We start from the raw sequence: 12033 nt of genomic DNA on the forward strand, positions 1-12033 counted from the left end.
TGCTCACTGTTGTAACTGACAATAAACAGTTGGCTGTCTCTTGACTTCTGTCAGTTTGATCACTGCTGTAACTGACTGAGAAGATTGAATCGAAAGTTCATTATCGCCTTGTGTCAGTGACAGTGAATTATAACTGTGAGAAATGACTTGTGTCAGTGACAGTGTATTCTGTACTGTGAGAAATGACTTGTGTCAGTGACGGTGAAATCTGGACTGTGAGAAATGACTTGTGTCAGTAACAGTGTATTCTGTACTGTGAGAAATGACTTGTGTCAGTGACAGTGTATTTTGTACTGTGAGAAATGACTTGTGTCAGTGACAGTGTATTCTGTACTGTGAGAAATGACTTGTGTCAGTGACAGTGAAATCTGGACTGTGAGAAATGACTTGTATCAGTAACAGTGAATTCAGCGTGACTGTGAGAAATAAGTATTGAGCCGTGTGCCTCCGAGCCACACCCACCTCGGTCAGTAACACAAAGCACGACAAACTGTATTCATGACATGTTGTGTGAAGAGAATCTGGAAAACATTGTCTGAAGGCAAACCCAGTAAGCTTGAGGAGAACCAGGCCTGTGTAATTCTATCGCTGAGAGAGATACCCAGCAGAACACTTAAACTCCTTAAACTCGTCATAACTTCCGTATTTTTCATCATTGAAGTTTGAAATTTTGTATTATGTGAGAATGGACGATGTACTAACTAGAAATATAGTTCATTGTTCATTCTTACATAATACAAAATTTCAAGCTTGAGTGTTGAACATTTCAGTAGTTATGACGGGTTTTAGGCGAGCTAATGCGCTACTCTCAAATCCGACAAAATCCGGCAGTGACTAAAACTGCGCACTACCAATTTTAAGTGGACGCTACTGAGATTCATAGCTGTTATATAATTTATCTTTATGTTTCTAGTCATTCCATCGTCAGTTCTTACATTATACAAAATGGACAATGAACTATATAGACTATAAAAATAAATTATGTAAGTGTTATGGATCACCGGGTAGCGGCTACTTCAAAGTGGTAGCGCGCTGTTTAGTCAATGGCGGAAATCGTCGGATTTGAGAGTAGTGCATTAGCTCTCCTTAAACTCGTCATAACTTCCGTATTTTTCATCATTGAAGTTTGAAATTTTGTATTATGTGAGAATGGACGATGAACTAACTAGAAATATAAAAATAAAGTATATAAGTGCTATGGTTTAAGGTAGCGCGTGCTGGCGCGTGCTAGCGCGTGCTGGCGCGTAGTTTAGTCGGGCCGAGACTGGCAGCTGTGAGTTGTGTGCACATTGAGGAAGCACGCTGCTTGTAGCAAGTGGAGGTTTCAACCCGAGACCATGGCGGCCAGAAACACGCAACATCCAGAGGCTGACCACTGGCGGCAGATCGTGACGTCACTCTACCCTGATGCTGCCACCCGTACTTACTGTGTGCCGCCTGTACATTTTAACAGAGTGCCCTACGTCAGGGACGTTGTACCCGGTACCGGTCTGTCCATGCATGTGCTACAGCCACAACCTCGTGCCCGGTTTCTCCACACAGCTCTCAGTACCAAGCCTGAGGGATGGACAGTACCGCAGCATATGTGGGCCGAGGAGCCAGAGCCACATCTCCCACCAGTAGGAATGCAGGAGAGTGACCTACGGGATGACTTTGCCCAGAACCACGTGATGCTAAACCTGCAGGAGCTTGGCGACAGTCGTCACGAGGCCATGTTCATCCTGTCTCAGCTACAGTTCGGCAGCTACCTCAACGAATCTGCCTACGCCGCGGCCGCTAAACAGCTCCCACGACCCAAAGACTTGCCACAAAGAGATCGTCAGGGCGATTTTGACTTTCTGTTAATCCACCGCCAGCACGGCATTCTGGTCGGAGAGCTCAAGTCGGTGGGGAAAAACCAGGGTGTCTCTAACCAGTCACACCCTCCGGCTGATCCTGACCTTGCCGATAAGGTGGAGCGAGCGGTCAAGCAGCTGGACAAGTCGGAAAGAATGGTGAGGCACCTTGTGAGTGACATCGGACCTGGCATGACTGTCAAGAAAACTCTCTTCCTGCCTTACGTCAGCAGTGCTCAGTTAGAGCGAGTCTTGGACAATGATCAACAGCTCGAACAGGTAACGAGAGAGAGAGAGAGAGAGAGAGAGAGAGAGAGAGAGAGAGAGAGAGAGAGAGAGAGAGAGAGAGAGAGAGAGAGAGAGCGAGAGAGAGAGAGAGAGAGAACTGAACTGCATTCAACTGCATTTTATTTTACAAGGATGCATGAAGATTTATGGCTGGGCCTTTTCTTGATAGTGAAAGAGCAAGAGGAAGAGAGAGAGAGAGAGAGAGAGAGAGAGAGAGAGAGAGAGAGAGAGAGAGAGAACTGAACTGTATTCAACTGCACTTTATTTTAGGAGGTTGAAGATTTATTGCTGGGTCTTTTCTTGAGAGTGAGAGAGCACGAGAAAGAGAGAGAGGAAGAGAGAGAGAGTGAGAGAGAGAGGATGGGAGAGAGAGGGGATGGGAGAGAGAGAGAGAGAGAGAGAGAGAGAGAGAGAGAGAGAGAGAGAGAGCTGAACTGAACTGATTTTTATTTGGCAAGGATGAAGATTTAAGGCGGGGCGTTTTCTTAAGAGAGAGCTAGCGGGGAGGGGGAGGGAGAGGGAGGGGGAGAGCGAAGGAGGGAGAGAAGGAGGGGGAGGGAGAGGGATGGAGAGGGAGGAGGGAGAGGGAGGGGGGAGGGAGGGAGGGGGGAGGGAGGGAGGGGGAGGGGGAGAGAGGGGGAGAGGGAGGGAGGGGGAGAGGGAGATGAGAGGGAGGGGGAGAGGGAGGGGGAGGGAGAGGGAGGGAGAGGGAGGGAAAGGGAGGGGGAGATCCCTCTCTAGGGGGAGAGGAAGGGGGAGACTGCGTTAGACTTTTGGAAACCCAAACAGCAGGGGAGGGGGGGGGGAAGAGGTGGGTGTGTGTGTGTGTGTGTGTGTGGGGGTGTAATCTGTGTGAAAACTTTCTATTCAAAATTAGAAACACAATATTTACAAGCACACAACATGGTTAATGCATGTTCTTTGGAAGTTGATAAGTCCGGTTTCTTGTCAGTGTCAAAATCAAGTTTTGACCGAAACGAAATGTCAGCAGCGACTTCATGATTGTAACGTTTCCCCAAGACGTCAGCTGTACCGTGTTGTCAATGTTGTTCCGGTGGTATGCAGTCTTTGGCTTTTCTTCTGTCCATACCGTAAGCTGTAAACTTTACCATGTAGTTAATCTGGTCCTGGTGGTATGCAGTCTTTGGCTTTTCTTCTGTCCATACCGTAAGCTGTTATTGTTGTCGTGTAGCAATGTTTAGTCCCGATGGTATGCAGTCTTTGGCTTCTCTGTCGTTCATAGCGTAACCAAAGATAATACCTGAAGTCAAATGGACGTGCACAATGGAACTTAGCGTATCTGTGATCTGCCAGCACTTTTTTCATCACAGGGCACAGTCAGTGGAAGTGTCTTGAGTCAGCTTTCACCCAACCACACCACAATACTGGTGTCATACGCTAACGTAAAGTATGTTTCTGCTACAGGCGTTGTGTCAGAGCCTGGGTGCAGCCAATTCAGCAGAAGCTGTTCAGCTGTGCTGTTGCTCTGACCAACTGTCCCAGCCTGCATCGTACTGGCACGTGACACCCGCCGTGTTATCACAGCTGAGCACCTGGTGGCAACACAGGATGGCCTGTACTGTGGACACTCGTCTCACTGATCAACTTTACCTGGATATTGTGGCCAGGTAAGAGAAGTGACATCATCATGTCAAAAATATGTCATAGTGCTGGAGCAATGTTTATTCTCTTATCTTTCACTGTAATCGTTTATCGTTGGCCGAATCTTATCTGTTTTTGTTGTTTGTTTATTTGTTTATTTTTGTGTGTTGCAGGTTCGTTGGACCGGCCACCACGGTGTCTGTCCCCTGCTACAACAACGTACGTGTGGAGGTGCGGACTGCAGGACAGGCGGTGGCGGAACTGGGGCGGAGGCTGGCACTTCTGGTTCTGACCCTGCAACAGCTCGGCCTGCTAAACAGAGACCCACCACGGGTCTGCATTTCGGGAGCGCCAGGAACAGGTGACAAGCTTACACCTTCTCTTGCTAGTTTTTCTTATTTGTTTCTTTGTTTATTGGTGATCTTGTTGATTGTTGACAGTTCTCTGAACAATGTTGTCCCGGTGAAATGAAAGAAGAGTTGTCGCCATGTGAACACTAAGCTCAGCCGTCTGGTTAACGTCTAGGTCCGGCAAGAGCCAGCGCTAAACTGAAGGGGGATAACTCCGCTAACTGCACCTTCAGACAGAGTAGCGTGTGATTGAAAGCAAACGTATTAAAGGACTATGTTCAAAGTCACACAGTTTTCAACGGGAGGTGTTTCTAGGCCTGAAGCCTGCCGATAATTGATCACAGTTCAGGCTGACTTTTCACATGGTTGACTTCACAACATATTTTGCTGCATCAAATTGTGACTACTTCTTCACCGACAAACAAAAGACCAACCACCACGTACCATTACCACCACCATCTCCACCACTACCACTATCACATCACCATCACCCAGCAAGTACTAATGCTACTGATGGTGATGCTGCTTCCTCCGCCACTACCTTTCAAAGTTCTTTAACTTTTTATCATCATCATCATCATCATCATCATCATCATCATCATCATCATCATCATCATCATCATCATCATCATCATCGTCGTCGTCGTCGTCGTCATGAACGATAACAGATCATCGTCGTCGTCATTGTTGTTGCAGCAAACGATACTGACAGAACAATGTTTCTGATTTCCGTACAGTGCACCGATTCCTGTTAGATTGCTCAAATGACGTCTTCTTTGAATGCATGACGCAATGTGTGTGACGTTATTTTCGTCAAGTGTTACTTTGTCCTCATCTACCAGAAGGTTCCTGTTTTGTTGAAGAGACGGTTTGTTTTGTGCACGCTATGTGTGTCCTTTGATTCTATGTGTGTCGTCTGGTTCCATGCAAAATGTGTCAACTGAAGGAAAGGCATCCAGCTGACAGAGAGTAAAGTTTGTAACTGACATGTTGGTTTAGTCTCCATGGAATTTATTTTCTAAAATAATGTTTTTCTTGGCAGTTATATCTATGTTCATGCATATTGCTGTGTTCCTGATGCTGTGGTTCGCGTGTAGCAGGTGACACGAACTGAATGTCACAGAGCCTTGCTTTTACATTGTTTTGTAATAGATTGTTTTATTATGTTTTGTGTGTGTGTGAACAGGTAAGGCTGGTCTGGTACTGCAGGGGTGGAGGTGGCTGATCGTGGGCCTACATCTTCCCTAACACCAGGGACACGATCTGCAAGTCGTATCGATGTGTAACACTGCCTTGTTTTCACATTATTCAGTAAAATATTATCATAAATGTTTTTGTTCCAACAGGTAAGACGGTGGTGCTGATACTGAAGGAGTTGAGGTGGCAGCGAATGGGCCGGATGTGCACGTCGTCTGGGCATGTTACATTGACCATAGTTTCACAGTGCTTTGCAACATACTAACCTAAATATGTCTGTGTTCCAACAGGTAAGACGGTGGTGTTGGTGCTGCAGGGGGTGAGGTGGCTGCGAGGGGGGCACGATGTGCACGTCCTGTCGACACAGTACGCCACCCGGGCCCTCAACACATCCATCACACAACAGCTGGGGATGTCGCTGAGCGCGGGCCCGACGCCTTCCCTGACACCAGGCAGCGTGTCGTACCACAAATACGATTTCTTGAACAGGGAGGAAGACGTTGAGAAGGCTGTCACCGACCTCGTGGCATGTGTGAAAAACGGCCACCTCTACGTCTTGCTTGATGAGGCGTACTTTGACAGCAGGTTTGTGTTCATACGTGTGTGAGTGTGTGTGTGTGTGTGTGTGTGTGTGTGTGTGTGTGTGTGTGTATGTGTGTGTGTGTGTGTCTGTCTGTGTGTGTGTCTGTGTGTGTGACCGTTTGTGACAGTGTGTGTGTGTGTATGTGTGTGTGTGTGTGTGTGTGTGTGTGTGTAAAGGAGAGAGAGAGAGAGAGAGAGAGAGAGAGAGAGAGAGAGAGAGAGAGAGAGAGAGAGAGAGAGAGAGAGAGAGAGAGAAAGAGAGAGAGTGTTGTGAACGACTCATGTCTGTATCGTACCACTGTTTATGGGTGGTATGGCTTGTCGGTATCATAAGAATGTGCATTAGATGAGAATGGCGTCATTGTTGCTAACACATCGAATTGTGTCATAACTATACTTGCGTACTGTTGATAATGATCATCACCTGAAAAATCTGTTTTGCAAAAGAGACACACATCTCTAACACCATGTCTCCATTCTGTGTCACATATCTCTAACACCATGTCTCCATTCTGTGTCACACATCTCTAACACCATGTCTCCATTCTGTGTCACATATCTCTAACACCATGTCTCCATTCTGTGTCACACATCTCTAACACCATGTCTCCATTCTGTGTCACACATCTCTAACACCATGTCTCCATTCTGTGTCACACATCTCTAACACCATGTCTCCATTCTGTGTCACACATCTCTAACACCATGTCTCCATTCTGTGTCACACATCTCTAACACCATGTCTCCATTCTGTGTCACACATCTCTAACACCATGTCTCCATTCTGTGTCACAGTCAGAAGCCTGGTCCAGCTGACATACTGCTGGTATCACAGCTAGCGCAGCGAGTACCACACCTGTACCTGTGGTGTGCCACTGTTTATAACGACGACATACCCCCAGCACTGCAGACACAGGTGTTCACTGTCCCCCTCCGCTCGGCGCCCGCCGTCCTTCGTGAAATACAGCCAGTATTGCAAGGGGAACCTGTCCATGACTACAGCGACAGCGGCGTGCCTGCCCCTGGGGACGGGCTGAGCGTGATACAGCTGAGTCACCATGGCAACGCTCACACTGGTTGGTGGCCGTTGGACTGCGCACAGTGTGGTCAGGATATCGCTGCCGTGCTGCGCCGTCTGGGTGTGGGTGAGTTGTGTAGCTGATGATGATAATGATTGTGGTGGTGGTGATGGTGGTGGTGATGGTGGTGGTGGTGATGATGATGATGATGATGATGATGATGATGATGATGATGATGATAATGATAGTGGTGAAGGTGATGGTGGCGGTGGTAATGGCAATTGTGGAAGGGTTGAGTGAAGGGTAAAATTCCCGTTTGCCTACCCCCCCCCCCCCCCACCCCACTCTTCTCTCACACACAAACACACACGACAAACTCAGTCTGCCAGGGGAAAAAAGGCTGCACATCAACCATAATTACGTCATTCTAATTGACGTAAAATACAGAATTAGGTCATGACGTCTTAGTTTGGCTGTCTGTTTCTGTTGAAAATGTACACACTTTGAGATGATTTTATAACTCAGGTGCGTTTGCATGCTTGCGTGCGTGTGTGTGGGGGGGGGGGGGCAGAAAACAAGTAAAGGGATGTGTTGTGTCAGGTGTTTGCTTGACATATCAATATTTATATTGCTCATACTATACGTTTAACCGTTCCAACGGTCTTTCCCTGCAGGTAGCAGCGTCGCCAACAGACCCTCCCGGCTGAGCTACCGTGATGTGTTCGTCCTGACCAGAAGCGACGATTTACATGATGACGTCACGGATGAGGCAGGGCGGGTGACGTCACCAGCTAGCGGCGTGGTGCGGGGACTGAAGGATGCAGGTGTACCGGTGAGTGTGTTGGGGAGACAAGACTTCCTACACAACAGGGCGAGGTGGGAGGGAGCTGTGCAGGACGTGGCGGTGGCGGCAACGGACACAGTGACAGTAGCGAGGTATTACTGGGTGCCAGGCCTGGAGCGGCGCGTGGTGGCCGTGTTACAGGGCAGAGATCAGAGTGATGATGATAAAGGGTGGACTGATGAGATGACTGATCGTGAAGTCAGGCTGGATGCAGTATCACGCTGCACCACACAGCTCATCATGGTCCGCACGCCTCCTGTCACCACCACCACCACCCCACCATCCCATACAACAACCACTGCGACCACTACGACTACCCACGCCACAACCTAATACAACAACCACTACCACTTCCACCACCGCAACGACCACCGACACCACCAGCGATGCGACAACAACCACCACCACCAACAACGACAACCAGGAGGAGATTCAGGAAATGGGTCTTGTCGTTAAATGCCGCCATCAACGTCGCCCACACCACGACCACCACTACCTCCTCCGTACAGCCTCCACCACCAACATCAGTCACCACCACCACCACCACCACCCGTTAACGCATCCCGCCGTCGTCACCTCCTCCACTGTGAGCTTCACTACCATCGTCACAACAAAAAGAAGAAGAAGAAACAACAACAACAACAACAACAACAACAACAACAACAACAACATTAGTGTCGCCCAAAACACATGTGTTTTACTTCCTGGTTGGTATCGCGGATTGTTCACAGAATGTTATCACTTGGAGATTTCCTTGCAAGATTTCGTCACGTTCTATGACGCAAAACAAGAATTGACGTCATCGTGCTTGTGTTTTACGTCATTCAGATCTTGGCGCGCTGACTGCCCTTCAACACTGTTTCCCCTGTTGCATTTATTTGTTGAGATGCACGGCTTTTTAATTTTCACGACACGTGTACCACTTGTGTGACCTTCGTCGCTGGTCACCCTGTTAAAACAATAATGACAAGTACCGTAATGGTATATTGTTTACTGAAACACCTGTGACCGTTACCGCTGTGGTCTTTTGTGCACTGAAACACCTGTGTCATTTACTGGTGAGACTGGTAAGACTATTACCGCTGGGTTCTACGGTGCACTGAAACACCTGCCAGTGTTAGCGTTGTGGTCTACTGGTCTTTTGTTGCTTATAACACCTGTACTGACATGGTCTGAAACACCTGTGACTGTAGCGCTAAGGTGTAGGCTTATCGCTCAGTGAAACACCCGTGATGTAGCGTTCACTCGACACCTGTGACTTTACCGCTGTGTTGTGGCGTTCACTGTAGCACTTGTAGCCTTGAAGGATGTGACGGATTGTTCACTGAAACACCAGTGACCTGTAGTAACTGACCACAAGCAGTGAAAGTCACGTGACAGCTTGGTCCAGTTAGTTCGCTCTTTAGGGAAATAAACAAACACTGAGCACAGTTAGTTAGCAAGTATTAGTGATAGTGATATTTCACTGTGCGTGCGATGGGAAAATGCGTGCTATAGACGTAAAGACACATGTAAATAACTTTGATATGTAGTACAGAATTCTTTTAACAATAGCTATAACTGACTATTCATTATGAACATACGTTTTGAGTGTGATTCTGAACCTGTTTAATCTGACTGTCGTTTACAAATGTTTACTAAAAATGGCATTTGTCAACAACAAAATCACACACCACATGTTTTAATAAAATTGTTTTTGCTCTTCTATCTGTCTTAATTAGTGTGTGTGTGGTGTGTGTGTGTGTGGTGTGTGTGTGGTGTGTGTGGTGTGTGTGTGTGGTGTGTGTGTGGTGTGTGGGTGTGTGTGTGTGGTGTGTGTGTGTGTGTGGTGTGTGTGTGGTGTGTGTGTGTGTGTGTGTGTGGTGTGTGTGTGTGTGTGGTGTGTGTGTGTGTGTGTGTGTGGTGTGTGTGTGTGTGTGGTGTGTGTGTGTGGTGTGTGTGTGTGGTGTGTGTGTAGGTGTGTGTGGTGTGTGTGTGGTGTGTGTGTGTGTGTGTGGTGTGTGTGGTGTGTGTGTGGTGTGTGTGTGTGTGTGTGTGTGTGTGTGTGTGTGTGTGGTGTGTGTGTGTGGTGTGTGTGGTGTGTGTGTGTGGTGTGTGTGTGGTGTGTGTGTGGTGTGTGGTGTGTGTGTGTGTGGTGTGTGTGTGGTGTGTGTGTGGTGTGTGTGTGGTGTGTGGTGTGTGTGTGTGTGGTGTGTGTGTGTGTGGTGTGTGTGGTGTGTGTGTGTGGTGTGTGGTGTGTGTGTGTGTGTGTGTGTGTGTGTGTGTGGTGTGTGTGTGTGGTGTGTGTGTGGTGTGTGTGTGTGTGGTGTGTGTGTGTGTGTGTGGTGTGTGTGGTGTGTGTGTGTGTGTGGTGTGTGTGTGTGTGTGTGGTGTGTGTGTGGTGTGTGTGTGGTGTGTGTGTGAGGTGTGTGTGGTGTGTGTGTGTGTGTGTGTGGTATGTGTGTGGTGTGTGTGTGGTGTGTGTGTGGTGTGTGTGTGTCTGTGTGTGTGTGTGTGGTGTGTGTGGTGTGTGTGGTGTGTATGTGGTGTGTATGTGGTGTGTGTGTGGTGTGTGTGTGGTGTGTGTGTGGTGTGTGTGTGGTGTGTATGTGGTGTTTGTGTGGTGTGTGTGTGTGTGTGTGTGTGTGTGGTGTGTGTGTGGTGTGTGTGTGGTGTGTGTGTGGTGTGTGTGTGGTGTGTGTGGTGTGTGTGTGGTGTGTGTGTGTGGTGTGTGTGTGGTGTGTGTGTGGTGTGTGTGGTGTGTGGTGTGTGTGGTGTGTGTGTGGTGTGTGTGTGTGTGTGTGTGGTGTGTGGTGTGTGGTGTGTGTGTGTGTGTGTGTGGTAGTGTGTGTGTGTGTGGTGTGTGTGTGGTAGTGTGTGTGTGTGTGGTGTGTGTGTGGTGTGGGTGTGTGGTGTGTGTGTGTGTGTGTGGTGTGTGTGTGGTGTGTGTGTGGTGTGTGTGTGGTGTGTGTGTGTGGTGTGTGGTGTGTGTGTGTGTGGTGTGTGTGTGTGTGTGTGTGTGGTGTGTGTGTGGTGTGTGTGGTGTGTGTGTGTGTGGTGTGTGTGTGTGTGTGTGTGTGTGTGTGTGTGTGTGTGTGGTGTGTGTGTGGTGTGTGTGTGTGTGTGTGGTGTGGTGTGTGTGTGTGTGTGGCCGCGTTACACATTAATTTTATATTCTAAGACAACACAAACGTTCTACATAATCAGGTTAAAATCTGTTCAAGAATACACAGTATGCAGTAAATTACCAGCTTGAAATCCCCTCCATCCCGAAGGGAGATAACTGCCATTGTATCCAGCATGTAAATAAACAATAAAAAGACAACCTCAAAACAAAAGATCACAAAACAATTCTACAAACAAAACACACATGAACAAAGAAAATGTTTTGATGATCACTAAACACAACAAAGGAGGGGATAAAAAGGTTCCACACCTCGTGCATGATACACAGTGAGGTCAGCTGTGTGTGTGTGTGTGTGCGTGTGTGTGTGTGTGTGTGTGTGTGTGTGTGTGTGCGTGCGTGCGTGCATGTGTGTGTGCGTGCGTGCGTACGTGCGTGCTTGCGTGCGTGCGTGTGTGCGGCGTGCGTGCGTGCGTGCGTGCGTGCATGCGTTTGACAGCGTGTATTTCTGTCAGTCTATCGTTCTGTCGTTCTGTCTGTATGTCTGCTTATAATCACACAAGAGCACTGACCACAATTAAAGCAAAACGCAAAATCAGTGTGACCTGGAAGAGTTGACTGAGTGTGACCTTTGCAAACTTGTTTCTTTGTGTTTTGCCTTTCTCTTCCCGTGATCGTCCCTTCGTGTTAGACATGGGGGGGGGGGGGGGGGGGGGGGGGGTGGGTGGCGGGAAGGGGAGACGATTGAGAAAGTCAAATATCGATGCATGGAACGGCCGGACGACCCCATAGTTACGATCGATGTCTGTGAGTCGTTTCAATTTGTGTTTTCACTTTCTTTTCTTCAAACTTCTTCCCTTCCAGCTAACACATGTCAAAACTCTATCCCAAACCCATACTTTTCTTTTCCAACAGAAATTACGCCGATTCTCCCAGTGCACCCAATCGTCCTCCCCTCGTCCCACCTCCCACCCCATCCACCACCCACCCCCACCCCATCCACCACCCACCCCCCACCCCATCCACCACCCACCCCCACCCCATCCACCACCCACCCCCACCCCATCCACCACCCACCCCCACCCCATCCACCACCCACCCCCACCCCATCCACCACCCACCCCCACCCCATCCACCACCCACCCCCCACCCCATCCACCACCCACCCCCCACCCCATCCACCACCCACCCCCCACCCCATCCACCACCCACC

The 12033-nt window shown here is 48.6% G+C and overlaps 1 protein-coding gene and 1 long non-coding RNA gene across 2 annotated transcripts in view; one reads left to right on the top strand and one right to left on the bottom strand.

The window, feature by feature from the left end:
- Positions 1-8921, bottom strand: part of LOC138974884 (uncharacterized) — a 30632-nt gene extending 21711 nt beyond the window's left edge. Inside the window, exon 1 of the long non-coding RNA XR_011458427.1 lies at positions 8826-8921. This is a non-coding gene — a long non-coding RNA (uncharacterized lncRNA). The remainder of the gene's footprint in view (positions 1-8825) is intronic.
- LOC138974870 (uncharacterized) lies at positions 1009-9196 on the top strand. Its single transcript, XM_070347597.1, has 6 exons — positions 1009-2114; positions 3549-3751; positions 3899-4086; positions 5563-5857; positions 6650-6999; positions 7548-9196. The coding sequence occupies exons 1-6, from the start codon at positions 1338-1340 to the stop codon at positions 8048-8050; spliced, it is 2316 nt and encodes a 771-aa protein (XP_070203698.1). The 5' UTR covers positions 1009-1337; the 3' UTR covers positions 8051-9196.
- The last annotated feature ends 2837 nt before the right edge of the window (positions 9197-12033 follow it).

The sequence above is a fragment of the Littorina saxatilis genome, linkage group LG8 (genome assembly GCF_037325665.1).
Source record: "Littorina saxatilis isolate snail1 linkage group LG8, US_GU_Lsax_2.0, whole genome shotgun sequence".
Taxonomy (NCBI): Eukaryota; Metazoa; Mollusca; class Gastropoda; order Littorinimorpha; family Littorinidae; genus Littorina; species Littorina saxatilis.

What these genes read in the sequence shown, in the direction of transcription:
- LOC138974870 (XM_070347597.1), top strand. Translation starts at nt 1,338, where the DNA reads ATGGCGGCCAGAAACACGCAACATCCAGAGGCTGACCACTGGCGGCAG. An exon ending in TACCTGGATATTGTGGCCAG is followed by an intron (nt 3,752 to 3,898) that starts GTAAGAGAAGTG and finishes TGTGTGTTGCAG; the next exon opens with GTTCGTTGGACCGGCCACCA. An exon ending in GAGGCGTACTTTGACAGCAG is followed by an intron (nt 5,858 to 6,649) that starts GTTTGTGTTCAT and finishes TCTGTGTCACAG; the next exon opens with TCAGAAGCCTGGTCCAGCTG.